General features: G+C 48.3%; 1 protein-coding gene across 2 annotated transcripts in view; it reads right to left on the bottom strand.

Annotated features, from left to right (window-relative positions):
* Window positions 1-18,675, bottom strand: part of ercc3 (excision repair cross-complementation group 3) — a 69,055-nt gene that overhangs the window by 44,696 nt on the left and 5,684 nt on the right. Inside the window, exon 3 of one of the 2 annotated variants that reach the window (XM_070875162.1) lies at window positions 6,968-7,204. In XM_070875162.1, the coding sequence (XP_070731263.1) occupies window positions 6,968-7,204 (237 nt within the window). Of the gene's footprint in view, window positions 1-6,482; window positions 6,762-6,967; window positions 7,205-18,675 lie in introns of those variants that run through there. The other variant, XM_070875163.1, reaches the window with a different exon arrangement.

Genomic DNA, 18,675 nt, shown 5'->3' with positions numbered 1-18,675 from the left:
ATTGACCATAATCCTCCGGGGCGTGGTGCCAGAGGACTGGAGAATTGCAAATGTTATACCCTTGTTCAAAAAAGGGTGTAAGGATAAACCCAGCAACTACAGGCCGGTCAGTTTAGCCTCGGTGCTGGGGAAGGTTTTAGAAATGATAATCTGAGGCAAAATTAACAGTCACTTGGACACATGTGGATAAATTAAGGAAAGCCAGCACGGATTTGTTAAAGGCAAATCGTGTTTAACTAACTTGATTGAATTTTTCGATGAAGTAACAGAGGGATAATGAGGGCAATCTGGTTGATGTGATGTTCATGGATTTCCATAAGGCATTTGATAAAGTGCCACATAATAGGCTTGTAGCAAAGTTGAAGCCCATGGAATAAAAAGGACAGTGGCAGCATGGATACAGAATGGGCTCAGTGACAGGAAACAGAGAGTAGTGGTGAACGGTTGTTTATCGGACTGGAGGAAGGTATACAGTGGTGTTCCCCAGGGGTACTAGGTCCACTGCTTTTCTAGATACATATTAATGATTTGGATTTGGTGTGCAGTGCACTATTTCAAAATTTGAAGATGACACTAAACTGTATAGTGAAGTATAGTGAATAGTGAGGAGGAGAGGGACAGACTTCAAGAGGACATAGACAGGCTGGTGGAATGGGCAGGCATGTGGCAGATGAAATTTAACACAGAAAAGTGCGAAATGACACATTTTGGTAGAAAGAATGAGGAGAGACAATATAAACTAAAGGGTACAATTCTAAAGGGAGTGCATGAACAGGGAGACCTGGGAGTATATGTACACAAATCATTGAAGGTGGCAGGGCAGGTTGAGAAAGCGGTTAGAAATTCATACAGGATCCTGGGCTTCATAAATAGAGGCATAGAGTACAAAAGTAAGGAAGTTATGATGAACCAGTATAAAACACAGGTTCAGCCCCAACTGGAGTATTGTATCCAATTCTGGCCAACTGCACTTTAGGAAGGATGTGAAGAGGGTGCAGAAACAAAGAAACTAGGAGCAGTAGTAGGCCATTCGGCCCTTCGAGCCTGCACTTCAACACTATCCACTATCTCAACAACATATTCCCACTTTTTCCCCATACCCCTTTTGTGTCTAGGAATTTATCTATCTCCCTCTTAAATATATTCAGTGACTTGGCCTCCACAGCCTTCTGTGGCAGAGAATTCCACAGGTTCATCACCCTCTGAGTGAAAACATTTCTCCTCATCTCGGCCCTAAATTTCATACCCCGTATCCCGAGACTGTGACCCCTTGTTCTCGACTACCCAGCCAGGGGAAACATCCTCCCTGCATCCAGTCTGTCCAACCCCGTCAGAATTTTATACATTTCAATGAAATCCCCTCTCATTCATAGAAACATAGAAAATAGGTGCAGGAGTAGGCCATTCGGCTCTTCGAGCCTGCACCGCCATTCAATGAGTTCATGGCTGAACATGCAACTTCAGTACCCCATTCCTGCTTTCTCGCCATACCCCTTGATCCCCCTAGTAGTAAGGACTACATCTAACTCCTTTTTGAATATATTTAGTGAATTGGCCTCAACTACTTTCTGTGGTAGAGAATTCCACAGGTTCACCACTCTCTGGGTGAAGAAGTTTCTCCTCATCTCGGTCCTAAATAGCTTACCCCTTATCCTTAGACTGTGACCCCTGGTTCTGGACTTCCCCAACATTGGGAACATTCTTCCTGCATCTAACCTGTCTCAACCCGTCAGAATTTTAAACATTTCTATGAGATCCCCTCTCATTCGTCTGAACTCCAGTGAATACAAGCCCATTAAGAAAGCAAATGGTATGTTGGCCTTCATAGCGAGGGGATTTGAGTACAGGGGCAGGGAGGTGTTGCTACAGTTGTACAGGGCTTTGGTGAGGCCACACCTGGAGTATTGTGTACAGTTTTGGTCTCCAAACTTGAGGAAGGACATTCTTGCTATTGAGGCAGTGCAGCGAAGGTTCACCAGACTGATTCCCGGGATGGCGGGACTGACATGTCTCTCTGTTTTTACCTCCAAAGTGGATAACCTCACATTTATCCACATTATACTTCATCTGCCATGCATTTGCCCACTCACCTAACCTATCCAAGTCGCTCTGCAGCCTCATAGCATCCTCCTCGCAGCTCACACTGCCACCCAACTTAGTGTCATCCGCAAATTTGGAGAAAATGCATGGCAGATGAAGTATAATCATCTAAATCATTAATGTACAATGTAAACACCTGGGGCCCCAGCACAGAACCTTGCGGTACCCCACTAGTCACTGCCTGCCATTCTGAAAAGTACCCATTTACTCCTACTCTTTGCTTCCTGTCTGCCAACCAGTTCTCAATCCACGTCAGCACACTACCCCCAATCACATGTGCTTTAACTTTGCACATTAATCTCTTGTGTGGGACCTTGTCGAAAGCCTTCTGAAAGTCCAAATGCACCACACCAACTGGTTCTCCCTTGTCCACTCTACTGGAAACATCCTTAAAAAATTCCAGAAGATTTGTCAAGCATGATTTCCCTTTCACAAATCCATGCTGACTTGGACCTATCATGTCACCTCTTTCCAAATGCGCTGCTATGACATCCTTAACAATTGATTCCATCATTTTACCCACTACCGATGTCAGGCTGACCGGTCTATAATTCCCCGTTTTCTCTCTCCCTCCTTTTTTAAAAAGTGGGGTTACATTGGCTGCCCTCCACTCCATTGGAACTGATCCAGAGTCTATGTAATGTTGGAAAATGACTGTCAATACATCCGCTAATTCCAAGGCCACCTCCTTAAGTACTCTGGGATGCAGACCATCAGGCCCTGGGGATTTATCGGCCTTCAATCCCATCAATTTCCCCAACACAATTTCCCGACTAATAAGGATTTCCCTCAGTTCCTCCTTCTTACTATACCCTCTGACCCCTTTTATATCCGGAAGGGTGTTTGTGTCCTCCTTAGTGAATACCGAACCAAAGTATTTGTTCAATTGGTCTGCCATTTCTTTGTTCCCAGTTATGAATTCCCCTGATTCTGACTGCAGGGGACCTACGTTTGTCTTTACTAACCTTTTTCTCTTTACATATCTATAGAAGCTTTTGCAGTCCATTTTAATGTTCCCTGCAAGCTTCCTCTCGTACTCTATTTTCCCTGCCCTAATCAAACCCTTTGTCCTCCTCTGCTGGGTTCTAAATTTCTCTCAGTCCCCGGGTTCGCTGCTATTTCTGGCCAATTTGTATGCCACTTCCTTGGCTTTAATACTATCCCTGATTTCCCTTGATAGCCACGGTTGAGCCACCTTCCCTTTTTTATTTTTACGCCAGACAGGGATGTACAATTGTTGTAGTTCATCCATGCAGTCTCTAAATGTCTGCCATTGCCCATCCACTGTCAACCCCTTAAGCATCATTCACCAATCTATCCTAGCCAATTCACGCCTCATACCTTCAAAGTTACCCTTCTTTACGTTCTGGACCATGGTCTCTGAATTAACTGTTTCATTCTCCATCCTAATGTAGAATTCCACCATATTATGGTCACTCTTCCCCAAGAGGCCTCGCACAACGAGATTGCTAATTAATCCTCTCTCATTACACAACACCCAGTCTAAGATGGCCTCCCTCCTAGTTGGTTCCTCGACATATTGGTCTAGAAAACCATCCCTTATGCACTCCAGGAAATCCTCCTCCACCGTATTGTTTCCAGTTTGGTTAGCCCAATCTATAAGCATATTAAAGCCACCCATGATAACTGCTGCATCTTTATTGCATGCACCTCTAATTTCCTGTTTGATGCCCTCCCCAACATCATTACTAGTGTTTGGAGGTCTGCACACACCTCCCACTAGCGTTTTCTGCCCCTTGATATTCAGTAGTTCCACCCATACCGATTCCACACCATCCAAGCTAATGTCTTTCCTTACAATTGCATTAATTTCCTCTTTAACCACCTCGCCTCCTTTTCCTTTCTGTCTATCCTTCCTAAATGCTGAATACCCCTGGATGTTGAGTTCCCAGCCTTGGTCACCCTGGAGCCATGTCTCCGTGATGCCAACCACATCGTATCCATTAACTGCTATCTGCGCAGTTAATTCGTCCACCTTATTCCGAATACTCCTCGCATTGAGGCAGAGAGCCTTCAGGCTTGCCTTTTTAACACACTTAGACCCTTTAGAATTTTGCTGCAAAGTGGCCCTTTTTGTTTTTTGCCTTGGGTTTCTCTGCCCTCCACTTTTACTCATCTCCTTTCTGTCTTTTGCTTCTGTTTCCATTTTGTTTCCCTCTGTCTCCCTGCATTGGTTCCCATCCCCCTGCCATATTAGTTTAACCCCTCCCCAACAGCACTAGCAAACACTCCCCCTCGGACATTGGTTCCGGTCCTGCCCAGGTGCAGACTGTCCGGTTTGTACTGGTCCCACCTCCCCTAGAACCGGTTCCAATGTCCCTGCTGCACCACTGCTCAAGCCACGTATTCATCTGAGCTATCCTGCGATTCCTACTCTGACTAGCACGTGGCACTGGTAGCAACCCGAGATTACTACTTGAGGTCCTACTTTTAAATTTAGCTCCTAGCTCCTTAAATTCGTCTCGTAGGACCTCATCCCGTTTTTTTGTGCACCACGACAACTGGCTGTTCACCCTCCTTTTTCAGAATGTCCTGCACCCGCTCCAAGACATCCATGACCCTTGCGCCAGGGAGGCAACATACCATCCTGGAGTCTCGGTTGCGGCCGCAGAATCGCCTATCTATTCTCCTTACAATTGAATCCCCTATCACTATCGCTCTCCCACTCTTTTTCCTGCCCTCCTGTGCAGCAGAGCCAGCCACGGTGCCACGAACTTGGCTGCTGCTGCTCTCCGCTGATGAGTCATCCCCCTCAACAGTACTCAAAGCGGTGTTTTGCAGGGGGATGACCGCAGGGGACCCCTGCACTACCTTCCTTGCACTGCTCTTCCTGTTGGTCTTCCATTCCCTATCTGGCTGAGGACACTTTACCTGCGGTAAGACCAACTCACTAAACATGCTATTCTCGTCATTCTCAGCATCGTGGATGCTCCAGAGTGAATCCACCTTCAGCTCCAATTCTGCAACGCGGTTCGTCAGAAGCTGGAGGCGGATACACTTCCCGCACACATAGTCCTCAGGGACATCGGAGGCGTCCCTGATTTCCCACATAGTACAGGAGAAGCATAACATGTGTCCGAGCTCTCCTGCCATGACTTAACCCTTAGATTAACTTAAATTGGCAACAACAGTGTTAAAAGTTACTCACTGATATCGAAGAGAAAAAAGAAAAAACTACTTACCAATCACCAGCCAGTCACTTACCCCCTTGGCTGTGACGTCACTTTTCTATTTCTTTCTACTTTTTTTGCCTTCTCCCTGTAGCTGAACAAGCACACCTCTCCGACCACGAACTCACACTACTCCCGACTCAGCGATGCACCGCCCGACCTCGCGGCCTCTTCTAAACTCTAGTGAGTACAGGCCTAGTCGACCCAATCTCTCCTCATATGACAGTCCTGCCATCCCAGGAATCAGTCTGGTGAACCTTCACTGAACTCCCTCTATGGCAAGTATATCCTTTCTTAGGTAAGGAGACCAAAACTGCACACAATACTCCAGGTGCGGTCTCACCAAGGCCCTGTATAACTGTAGTAAGACATCCTTGCTCCTGTACTCAACTCCTTTTGCAATGAAGGCCAAAAAGATTTACAAGAATGGTTCCAGGGATGAAAGTCTTCAGTTACGTGGATAGACTGGAGAAGCTGGGGTTGTTCTCCTTGGAGCAGAGAAGGTTGAGAGGAGATTTGATCGAGGTGTTCAAAATCATGAGGGGTCTGGACAGAGTAGATAAGAGAGAAACTGTTCCCATTCGTGGAGGGGTCAAGAACCAGAGGACACAGATTTAAGGTGATTTGACAGTAGAACCAAAGGCAACATGAGGAAAAATGTTCTTTACGCAGCGAGTGGTTAGGATCTGGAACGCGCTACCTGAAAGGGTGATGGGGTCAGATTCAATCATGGCTTTCAAAAGGGAATTAGATAAGTATCCGAAGGAAAAAAAATTGCACGACTACGGGGAAAGGGCGGGGGAGTGGGACTCGCTGAGGTGCTCTTGCTAAGAGCCGGCACAGTCTCGACGGGCCAAATGGCCTCCTTCTGTACTGTAACCATTCCATGGGGCCGATTTTCAGCAGCCCGTAGCCCGCCCACTCCCGCCGACATTCCTCCTACAGATCCGCCCAGTGCCACTTTGGAGGTGGCCTGGAGCGGGACGGGAGGGGAGAGCCGCCGGGAACCGCCCAGCAGACAGCAAACTGGCGGAACTGAGCTCCCGCCCGCCGAGCTCCCAGATTCCTGTGGGCAGGAGTCGGCGGCAGAACAGGGGTGCACTGCAGGCTGGTCTGTCCCCAGCGGTCAGTCTGAAGAACCCGAAAAAAAGGTAAGTGAACATTTTTTTTTTAATTTTAACAGCGACTTACCTGCATGGGGTCCCCTGAAGGTCTTCGGAGTTTTTGTATTTTTTGTGTGTGATTTTTATTTTCAGGTCTTCGACCATTCCATGGGCACAGCTCGATCCCTGGCGGCACTTGGGCGGCAAGCGCCTCTCCCGCCGAGAATGCGACCTTCCGCCCGCTGCCGCCCAGATTGGCGGTGTACATCTTCCATTTGCCACCCACTGACCTTCGAGGGACCTTCCTCATGGATATCCCGCCCAAAGTACCACCAGGTACTTCAGCGGCCATCGGCACCACTTTGCACGGCACTTGGGCGGACGGAGGCCTTGCTGAAAATCGGCCCCTATGATTCTAACTCGGAAAGTCCGACTTGGTGGTTTCTCCCGCTGCAGTGTGAGAAAGGGTTTATATAAACTGGAAACAGCCCACAAACCTATGCCCAATGGATAAGAAAAACAGCCTCATCAGTGTCACCCACATCCCGAGGGCAAGTACTAAAAACCATTCACCTTAATGAACTGTAGGATCCCGTCCGGAATCGAGGTCTTGCTGAGTTTCTGCAGATACTCGATGATGTCACTGGTCTGCAGCCCGACACTCACAGCGGCGTACAGGGAGTACGCCGTCAGCTTGTACTCGTGCGCGTGCGTGGGTCTGCACACGGGCTCCGCGATGGCCACCAGGAAGTCCTGAGCGTATTTGTAAACCGGGGAGAAGGCTTCGAGGAAGATGTGCCCGTCTGGAGCCTGCAGATGTGGGGGAAAAAAACTTCTGTTAAAAGGAAATCGTTATTTTGGCAAACTGAGCGGAGCTACGGCTGGGGAATCATACATCACAGGAGGAGGCCATTCGGCCCATCGTGCCTGCGTGGTTCTTTGAAAGAGCGGTCCAGTTTTGAATCTGTGACCTCTAGTAGATAAGAAATAGGAGCAGGAGTAGGCCATACGGCCCCTCGAGCCTGCTCCGCCATTCAATAAGATCATGGCTTATCTGATCATGGACTCAGCTCCACTTCCCTGCCCGCTCCCCATAACCCCTTATTCCCTTATCGTTTAAGAAACTGTCTATTTCTGTCTTAAGTTTATTCAATGTCCCAGCTTCCACAGCTCTCTGAGGCAGCGAATTCCACAGATTTACAACCGTCTGGGAGAAGAAATTTCTCCTCATCTCAGTTTTAAATGTGTGGCCCCTTATTCTAAGATCATGCCCCCTAGTTCTAGTCTCCCCCATCAGTGGAAACATCCTCTCTGCATCCACCTTGTCGAGCCCCCTCATAATCTTATACGTTTCGATAAGATCACCTCTCATTCTTCTGAATTCCAATGAGTAGAGGCCCAACCTACTCAACTTTCCTCATAAGTCAACCCTCTCATCCCCAGAATCAACCTAGTGAACCTTCTCTGAACTGCCTCCAAAGCAAGTATATCCTTTCGTAAATATGGAAACCAAAACTGCCCGCAGTATTCCAGGTGTGGCCTCACCAATACCCTGTATAACTGTAGCAAGACTTCCCTGCTTTTATACTCCATCCCCTTTGCAATAAAGGCCAAGATTCCATTGGCCTTCCTGATCACTTGCTGTACCTGCATACTATCCTTTTGTGTTTCATGCACAAGTACCCCCAGGTCCCGCTGTACTGCAGCACTTAGCAATACAGTTCTTGGCCCACTCACCAAAACTATTCCCTGTGGCGTGTGGGTCAATAACTAGAGGTCATGGATTCAAAATCATTGGGAAAAGATCGAGCGGGGAGAGGAGGAGAAATGTTTTCACTCAGAGCTGTCGAGATCTGGAACGCACCCCCATTCCATAAATAATTCTAAGATGGAGTTGGACGGGTTCTTGAGGATGAGAAACTTCAGGGTTACGGACAAAATTTAGAGAGCTAGGAGCTAAATTAAAAAGTAGGACCTCAAAAGTAGTAATCTCAGGATTGCTACCAGTGCCACGTGCTAGTCAGAGTAGGAATCGCAGGATAGCTCAGGTGAATACGTGGCTTGAGGAGTGGTGCAGAAGGGAGGGATTCAAATTCCTGGGGAATTGGAACCGGTTCTGGAGGTGGTGGGACCAGTACAAACCGGACAGTCTGCACCTGGGCAGGACCGGAACCAATGTCCGAGGGGGAGTGTTTGCTAGAGCTGTTGTAGAGGGGTTAAACTAATATGGCAGGGGGATGGGAACCTATGCAGGGAGACAGAGGGAAGTAGAATGGGGGCAGAAGCAAAAGATAGAAAGAAGAAAAGTAAAAGTGGAGGGCAGAGAAACACAAGGCAAAAAGCAAAAAGGGCCACATTACAGCAAAATTCTAAAAGTGCAAAGTGTGTTAAAAAGACAAGCCTGAAGGCTCTGTGCCTTAATGCGAAGGGTATTCGGAATAAGGTGGACGAATTAACTGCGCAGATAGCAGTTAACGGATATGATGTAATTGGCATCACGGAGACATGGCTCCAGGGTGACCAAGGCTGGGAACTCAACATCCAGTGGTATTCAGCATTTAGGAAGGATAGACAGAAAGGATAAGGAGGCGGGGTGGCGTTGCTGGTTAAAGAGGAAATTAATGCAATAGTAAGGAAGGACATTAGCTTGGATGATGTGGAATCTGTATGGGTGGAGCTACGGAATACCAAAGGGCAGAAAACGCTGGTGGGAGTTGTGTACAGACCACCAAATGGTAGTAGTGAGGTTGGGGACAGCACCAAACAAGAAATTAGGGATACGTGCAATAAAGGTACAGCAGTTATTATGGGCGACTTTTATCTACATATTGATTGGGCTAACCAAACTGGTAGCAATGCGGTGGAAGAGGATTTCCTGGAGTGTATTATGGGATGGTTTTCCAGACCAATATGTCGAGGAACCAACTAGAGGCTGGCCATCCTAGACTGGGTGATGTGTAATGAGAAAGGACTAATTAGCAATCTTGTTGAGCGAGGCCCCATGGGGAGGAGTGACCATAATATGGTAGAATTCTTTATTAAGATGGAGAGTGACACAGTTAATTCAGAGACTAGGGTCCTGAACTTAAGGAAAGGTAACTTCAATGGTATGAGACGTGAATTGGCTAGAATAGACTGGTGAGTGATACATAAAGGGTTGACGGTGGATAGGCAATGGCAAACATTTAAAGATCACATGGATGAACTTCAACAATTGTACATCCCTGTCTGGAGTAAAAATAAAATGGGGAAGGTGGCTCAACTGTGGCTAACAAGGGAAATTAAGGATAGTGTTAAATCCAAGGACGAGGCATATAAATTGGCCAGAAATAGCAGCAAACCTGAGGACTGGGAGAATTTTATAATACAGCAGAGGAGGACAAAGGGTTTAATTTTGGAGGGGGAAAATAGAGTGTGAGAGGAAGCTTACTGGGAACATAAAAATTGACTGCAAAAGCTTCGATAGATATGTGAAGAGAAAAAGATTAGTGAAAACAAACGTAGGTCCCTTGCAGTCAGATTCAGGTGAATTTATAATGGGGAACAAAGAAATGGCAGACCAACTGAACAAATACTTTGCTTCTGTCTTCACGAAGGAAGACACAAATAACCTTCCAGAAATACTAGGGAACCGAGGGTCTAGTGAGGAGGAGGAACTGAAGGAAATCCTTATTAGTCGGGAAATTGTGTTCGAGAAATTGATGGGATTGAAGGCAGATAAATCCCCGGGGCCTGATAGATACTCTGGGATGCAGACTAAGGAGGTAGCCCTAGAAATAGTGGATGCATTGATGATCATTTTCCAACAGTATATCGACTCTGGATCGGTTCCTACGGACTAGAGTGTAGCTAATGTAACACCACTTTTTAAGAAAGGAGGGAGAGAGAAAACGGGTAATTATAGACAGGTTAGCCTGTCATCGGTAGTGGGGAAATGTTGGAATCAATTATTAAAGATGAAGTAACAGCACATTTGGAAAGCAGTGACAGGATCGGTCTAAGTCAGCATGGATTTATGAAAGAGAAATCCTGCTTGACAAATCTTCGAGAATTTTTTGAGGATGTAACTGGTAGAGTGGACAAGGGAGAACCAGTGGATGTGGTGTATTTGGACTTTCAAAAGGCTTTTGACAAGGCCCCACACAAGAGAGTGGTGTGCAAAATTAAAGCACATGGTATTAGGGGTAATGTACTGACGTGGATAGAGAACTGGTTGGCAGACAGGAAGCAGAGTCAGGATAAACGGGTCCTTTTCAGAATGGCAAGCAGTGACTCATAGGGTACCGCAAGGTTCAATGCTGGGACCCCAACTATTGACAATATATATTAATAATTTGGATGAGGGAATTGAGTGTAATATCTCCAAGTTTTCAGATGACACCAAGCTGGGTGGCAGTATGAGCTGTAAATAGGACACTAAAAGGCTGCAGGGTGACTTGGACAGGTTAGGTGAGTGGGCAAACACGTGGCAGATGCAGTATAATGTGGATAAATGTGAGGTTATCCACTTTGGCGGCAAAAATACAAAGGCAGAATATTATCTGAATGGCGGCAGATTAGGAAAAGGGGAGGTGCAACGAGACCTGGGTGTCATGGTTCATCAGTCACTGAAAGTTGGCATGCAGGTACAGCAGGTGGTGAAGAAGACAAATGGTATGTTGGCCTTCAAAGCTAGGGGATTTGAGTATAGGAGCAGGGAGGTCGTACGGCAGTTGTACAGGGCCTTGGTGAGGCCTCACCTGGAATATTGTATTCAATTTTGGTCTCCTAATCTGAGGAAGGACGTTCTTGTTATTGAGGGTGTGCAGCGAAGGTTCACCAGACTGATTCCCAGGATGGCAGGACTGACATATGTGGAGAGACTGGATCAACTGGGCCTGTATTCACTGGAATTTAGAAGGATGAGAGGGGATCTCATAGAAACATATAAAATTCTGATGGGACTGGACAGGTTAGATGCAGGAAGAATGTTCCCGATGTTGGGGAAGTCCAGAACCAGGGGACATCGTCTAAGGATAAGGGGTAAGCCATTTTGGACTGAGATGAGGAGAAACTTCTTCACTCAGAGAGTTGTTAACCTGTGAAATTCCCTGCCGCAGAGAGTTGTTGATGCCAGTTCATTGGGTATATTCAAAAGGGACTTGGATATGGCCCTTACGGCTAAAGGGATCATAGAAACATAGAAAATAGGTGCAGGAGCAGGCCATTCAGCCCTTCTAGCCTGCACCGCCATTCAATGAGTTCATGGCTGAACATTAAACTTCAGTACCCCCTTCCTGCTTTCTCGCCATAACCCTTGATCCCCCGAGTAGTAAGGACTTCATCTAACTCCCTTTTGAATATATTTAGTGAATTGGCCTCAACAACTTTCTGTGGTAGAGAATTCCACAGGTTCACCACTCTCTGGGTGAAGAAGTTTCTCCTCATCTCGGTCCTAAATGGCTTACCCCTTATCCTCAGACTGTGACCCCTGGTTCTGGACTTCCCCAACATTGGGAACATTCTTCCTGCATCTAACCTGTCTAAACCCGTCAGAATTTTAAACGTTTCTATGAGGTCCCCTCTCATTCTTCTGAACTCCAGTGAATACAAGCCCAGTTGATCCAGTCTTTCTTGATAAGTCAGTCCCGCCATCCCGGGAATCAGTCTGGTGAATCTTCGCTGCACTCCCTCAATAGCAAGAATGTCCTTCCTCAAGTTAGGAGACCAAAACTGTACACAATACTCCAGGTGTGGCCTCACCAAGGCCATGTACAACTGTAGCAACACCTCCCTGCCCCTGTATTCAAATCCCCTCGCTATGAAGGCCAACATGCCATTTGCTTTCTTGACCGTCTGCTGTACCTGCATGCTAACCTTCAATGACTGATGTACCATGACACCCAGGTCTCGTTGCACCTTCCCTTTTCCTAATCTGTCACCATTCAGATAATAGTCTGTCTCTCTGTTTTTACCACCAAAGTGGATAACCTCACATTTATCCACATTATACTTCATCTGCCATGCATTTGCCCACTCACCTAACCTATCCAAGTCACTCTGCAGCCTAATAGCATCCTCCTCGCAGCTCACACTGCCACCCAACTTAGTGTCATCCGCAAATTTGGAGATACTGCATTTAATCCCCTCGTCTAAATCATTAATGTACAGTGTAAACAGCTGGGGCCCCAGCACAGAACCTTGCGGCACCCCACTAGTCACTGCCTGCCATTCTGAAAAGTACCCGTTTACTCCTACTCTTTGCTTCCTGTCTGACAACCAGTTCTCAATCCACGTCAGCACACTACCCCCCAATCCCATGTGCTTTAACTTTGCACATTAATCTCTTGTGTGGGACCTTGTTGAAAGCCTTCTGAAAGTCCAAATATACCACATCAACTGGTTCTCCTTTGTCCACTTTACTGGAAACATCCTCAAAAAATTCCAGAAGATTTGTCAAGCATGATTTCCCTTTCACAAATCCATGCTGACTTGGACCTATCATGTCACCATTTTCCAGATGCACTGCTATGACATCCTTAATAATTGATTCCATCATTTTACCCACTACTGAGGTCAGGCTGACCGGTCTATAATTCCCTGTTTTCTCTCTCCCTCCTTTTTTAAAAAGTGGGGTTACAGTGGCACTGCATCCAGAGTCAATGGAATGTTGGAAAATGACTGTCAATGCATCCGCTATTTCCAAGGCCACCTCCTTAAGTACTCTGGGATGCAGTCCATCAGGCCCTGGGGTTTTATCGGCCTTCAATCCCATCAATTTCCCCAACACAATTTCCCGACTAATAAAGATTTCCCTCAGTTCCCCCTCCTTACTAGACCCTCTGACCCCTTTTATATCCGGAAGGTTGTTTGTATCCTCCTTAGTGAATACCGAACCAAAGTACTTGTTCAATTGGTCTGCCATTTCTTTGTTCCCCGTTATGACTTCCCCTGATTCTGACTGCAGGGGACCTACGTTTGTCTTTACTAACCTTTTTCCCTTTACATACCTATAGAAACTTTTGCAATCCACCTTAATGTTCCCTGCAAGCTTCTTCTCGTACTCCATTTTCCCTGCCCTAATCAAACCCTTTGTCCTCCTCTGCTGAGTTCTAAATTTCTCCCAGTCCCCAGGTTCGCTGCTATTTCTGGCCAATTTGTATGCCACTTCCTTGGCTTTAATACTATCCCTGATTTCCCTAGATAGCCACGGTTGAGCCACCTTCCCTTTTTTATTTTTACGCCAGACAGGAATGTACAATTGTTGTAATTCATCCATGCGGTCTCTAAATGTCTGCCATTGCCCATCCACAGTCAACCCCCTAAGTATCATTCGCCAATCTATCCTAGCCAATTCACGCCTCATACCTTCAAAGTTACCCTTCTTTAAGTTCCGGACCATGGTCTCTGAATTTACTGTTTCATTCTCCATCCTAATGCAGAATTCCACCATATTATGGTCACTCTTCCCCAAGGGGCCTCGCACAATGAGATTGCTAATTAATCCTCTCTCATTACACAACACCCAGTCTAAGATGGCCTCCCCCCTAGTTGGTTCCTCAACATATTGGTCTAGAAAACCATCCCTTATGCACTCCAGGAAATCCTCCTCCACCGTATTGCTTCCAGTTTGGCTAGCCCAATCTATGTGCATATTAAAGTCACCCATTATAACTGCTACACCTTTATTGCATGCACCCCTAACTTCCTGTTTGATGCCCTCCCCAACATCCCTATTACTGTTTGGAGGTCTGTACACAACTCCTACTAACGTTTTTTGCCCTTTGGTGTTCTGCAGCTCTGCCCATATAGATTCCACATCATCCAAGCTAATGTCTTTCCTAACTATTGCATTAATCTCCTCTTTAACCAACAATGCTACCCCACCTCCTTTTCCTTTTATTCTATCCTTCCTGAATGTTGAATACCCCTGAATGTTGAGTTCCCAGCCCTGATCATCCTGGAGCCATGTCTCCGTAATCCCAATCACATCATATTTATTAACATCTATTTGCACAATTAATTCATCCACCTTATTGCGGATACTCCTTGCATTAAGACACAAAGCCTTCAGGCTTGTTTTTTTAACACCCTTTGTCCTTTTAGAATTTTGCTGTACAGTGGCCCTTTTTGTTCTTTGCCTTGGGTTTCTCCGCCCTCCACTTTTCCTCATCTCCTTTTTGTTTCCCTCTGTCTCCCTGCATTGGTTCCCATCCCCCTGCCATATTAGTTTAAATCCTCCCCAACAGCACTAGCAAACACTCCCCCTAGGACATTGGTTCCGGTCCTGCCCAGGTGCAGACCGTCGGGTTTGTACTGGTCCCACCTCCCCCAGAACCGGTCCCAATGCCCCAGGAATTTGAATCCCCCCCTGCTGCACCACTGCTCAAGCCACGTATTCATCTGCGCTATCCTGCGATTCCTACTCTGACTATCACGTGGCACTGGTAGCAATCCCGAGATTACTACTTTTGAGGTCCTACTTTTTAATTTAGCTCCTAGCTCCTTAAATTCGTTTCGTAGGACCTCATCCCTTTTTTTACCTATGTCGTTGGTACCAATGTGCACCACGACAACTGGCTGTTCTCCCTCCCATTTCAGAATGTCCTGCACCCGCTCCGAGACATCCTTGACCCTTGCACCAGGGAGGCAACATACCATCCTGGAGTCTCGGTCGCGGCCGCAGAAACGCCTATCTATTCCCCTCACCATTGAATCCCCTATCACTGTTGCTGTCGCACTCTTTTTCTTGCCCTCCTGTGCAGCAGAGCCAGCCACGGTGCCATGAACTTGGCTGCTGCTGCCCTCCCCTGATGAGTCATCCCCCTCAACAGTACTCAAAACAGTGTATCTGTTTTGCAGGGGGATGACCACAGGGGACCCCTGCACTACCTTCCTTGCACTACTCTTCCTGGGGTATGGAGAGAAAGCAGGAAAGGGGTACTGAGGTGAATGATCAGCCATGATCTTATTGAATGGTGGTGCAGGCTCGAAGGGCCGAATGGCCTGCTCCTGCACCTATTTTCTATGTTTCTAAAACTGGTGATGTGGGACTAAGCACGAGTGATCTTTCAAAGAGCCGGCACAAGAACGATGGGCCAAATGGCCTCCTTCTTTGCTGTAAGCTTCTTTAATTCCATGATTCAATCAATCCCTAGCCCCCACTCTTTCCCCACAGCCCTGCAATGTTTTTCCTTTTCAAGTATTTACCTAATTTCTTTTTGAAAGTTACTACTGAATCTGTTTACCACCACCCTTTTAGGCAGCGCGTTCCAGATCACAACTCGCTGCGTAAAAAAAATTCTCATCTCCAATGTTCTCCGTAATTTCTTTTTGGGTGCACAGCCCATTCAAATTTGTGCTCGTGTGAACTTTAACATTGCAAATGTCGATCCTGGCTGTGTGGGACTGGCAAAGAGTTGTGTGGCTGCACGGCCTGGCAGCTTATTAGGCATGTTGCTCATCTCCCACCACCCCTATCCCCAGCCCCCCACCTCCCACTCCTCGCTTCCGATGCCAAATACCATAATCTGTGTCCCTCTGGTTCCCGATGCTCCTGCCACTGCAATCAGGTGCTCCTCATTTACTTTATCAAAACCCATCGTGATTTTGAACCTCTCCTTTTAAATCTCTCCTTAACCTTCTCTGCTCCACGGAGAACAATCCCACCAAAGCAGAGCATCCTCGACTGTGGAGTCAGAACAGCAGAATAACGTCAGGGGAGGCCGTGCTCAAACAGCTCCGCTCAGACCCATACTGTGAGTCCAGCTCAGATCACCGAGCATCAGAGGACTGAGCGATGACCCACCTCGACCCAAAACTCTGGAATTCTCTCCCTAAACTCCTCCGCCTCTCTCTCCTCCTTAAACACCACCTTTCCTCACCCTCTTTGGGGTGAAATCAGTCTGGGGGTCCCTGCTAAATAGATACATCATTTTTTTTTAAGCAGATGAAAAACTGACTAGATCTCGACCGTGGCTCAGTGGGTGGCACTCTCGCCTCGGAGTCAGAAGGTTGTGGGTTCGAGTCCCACTCCAGGGACTTGAGCTCATAAATCCAGGCTGACACTCCCAGTGCAGTACTGAGGGAGCGCCGCACTGTCGGAGGGGCCGTCTTTCGGATGAGACGTTAAACCGAGGCCCCGTCTGCTCTCAGGTGAATGTAAAAGATCCCATGGCACTATATCAAAGAAGAGCAGGGGAGTTCTCCCCGGTGTCCTGAGCTAATATTTATCCCTCAATCAACATCATTAAAATAGATAATCTGATCATATTGCTGTTTGTGGGAGCTTGCTGTGTGCAAATTGGCTGCAATTTCCTACATTACAACAGCGACTACACTTCAAAAAGAACTTCATTGGCTATAAAGCACTTAGGGTTTGTCCGTAGGTGGTGAAAGGCGCTATTCAAATTTTTGTTTTGAAATTTACCAGGCTATCATCACAGATACTCACCCTAACAACTTGTATTTATATATCGACTAGGCTTATATTCACCGGAATTTAGAAGAATGAGAGGGGATCTCACAGAAACATATAAAATTCAGATGGGATTGGACAGATTAGAGGCAGGAAGAATGTTCCCGATGTTGGGGAAGTCCAGAACCAGGGGACACAGTCTAAGGATAAGGGGTAAGCCATACAGGACCGAGATGAGGAGAAACTTCTTCACTCAGAGAGTTGTGAAGCTGTGGAATTCTCTACCACAGAAAGTTGTTGAGGCCAGTTCGTTAGATATATTCAAGAGGGAGTTAGATATGGCCCTTACGGCTAAAGGGATCGGGGGGTATGGAGAGAAAGCAGGAATGGGGTACTGAGGTGAATGATCAGCCATGATCTTATTGACCATAAGGGCCGAATGGCCTACTCCTGCACCTATTTTCTATGTTTAACGTACTAAAACAAGGTGCTTCACAGGGGTGTTACAAAACAACAACAAAAAATTGATACTGAGCCACATCAGAAGAAATTACAGCAGATGACCAAAAGCTTGGTCAAAGAGGTAGGTTTTAAGGGGGAATTAAAGGGGGAAAGAGAGTCGGAGAGGTTTAGGGAGGGAGTTCCAGAGCTTGAAGGCACGGCCACCAATGGTGGAGTGATTATCAGAGATGCTCAAGCGGGCAGAATTTGAGGAGTGCAGACATTTCAGGGAGGGGGGGGATCGTGGTAACAGGTACTTAGTGGCACTGGCTAGGCCGTGGGAGTGTGCTGAAAGGAGTGGGTGGGGGGAAGGGGGGGGAAGGGGGAAGGGGGGGGAGGGGGAAGGGGGGGAAGGGGAAGGGGGAAGGGGGGGAAGGGGGGGGAAGGGGGAAGGGGGGAGGGGGAAGGGGGGGAGGGGGAAGGGGGGAAGGAAGGGGGAAGGGGGGGAAGGGGGAAGGGGGGGAAGGGGGAAGGGGGAAGGAAGGGGGAGGGAAGGGGGAAGGGGGGAAGGAAGGGGGAAGGGGGGAAGGAAGGGGGAAGCGGGGAAGGGGGGAAGGGGGGAAGGGGGAAGGGGGGGAAGGGGGAAGGGGGGAGGGGGAAGGGGGGAAGGAAGGGGGAAGGGGGGAAGGGGGAAGGGGGGGGAAGGGGGGAAGGAAGGGGGAGGGAAGGGGGGAAGGAAGGGGGAAGGGGGGAAGGAAGGGGGAAGGGGGAAGGAAGGGGGAAGGGGGGAAGGGGGGGAAGGGGGGAAGGGGGAAGGGGGTGGAATGGGGAAGGGGGGAAGGGGAGGAAGGGGGAAGGGGGGAGGGGGGGAAGGGGGAAGGGGGAAGGGGGGAGGGGGGGGAAGGGGGGAGGGGGAAGGGGGAAGGGGGGAAGGGTGGAATGGGGGGGAAGGGGGAAGGGGGGGAGGGGGAAGGGGGGAAGGAAGGGGGAAGGGGGGGAAGGGGGAAGGGAGGGGGAAGGGGGAAGGGGGGAAGGAAGGGGGAGGGAAGGGGGAAGGGGGGAAGGGAAGGGGGGAAGGGGGGAAGGGGGGAAGGGGGAAGGGGGAAGGGGGGGAAGGGGAAGGAGGGGGAAGGGGAAGGAAGGGGGAAGGGGGGGAAGGGGGAAGGGGGGTGGGAAGGAAGGGGGAGGGAAGGGGGGAAGGAAGGGGGAAGGGGGAAGGAAGGGGGAAGGGGGGAAGGGGGGAAGGGGGTGGAATGGGGAAGGGGGGAAGGGGAGGAAGGGGGAAGGGGGGAGGGGGGGAAGGGGGAAGGGGGGAGGGGGGGGAAGGGGGAGGGGGAAGGGGGAAGGGGGAAGGGGGAGGGGGAAGGGGGGAAGGGTGGAATGGGGGGGAAGGGGGAAGGGAAGGGGGAAGGGGGGAAGGGGGATGGGGGCGAAGGGGGGAAGG

The sequence above is a fragment of the Pristiophorus japonicus genome, chromosome 3, assembly GCF_044704955.1.
Source record: "Pristiophorus japonicus isolate sPriJap1 chromosome 3, sPriJap1.hap1, whole genome shotgun sequence".
In the NCBI taxonomy this organism is placed as follows: Eukaryota; Metazoa; Chordata; class Chondrichthyes; family Pristiophoridae; genus Pristiophorus; species Pristiophorus japonicus.
The sequence above is the reverse complement of the archived record's forward strand: the minus strand, read 5'-3'. Positions and strand labels throughout refer to the sequence as shown.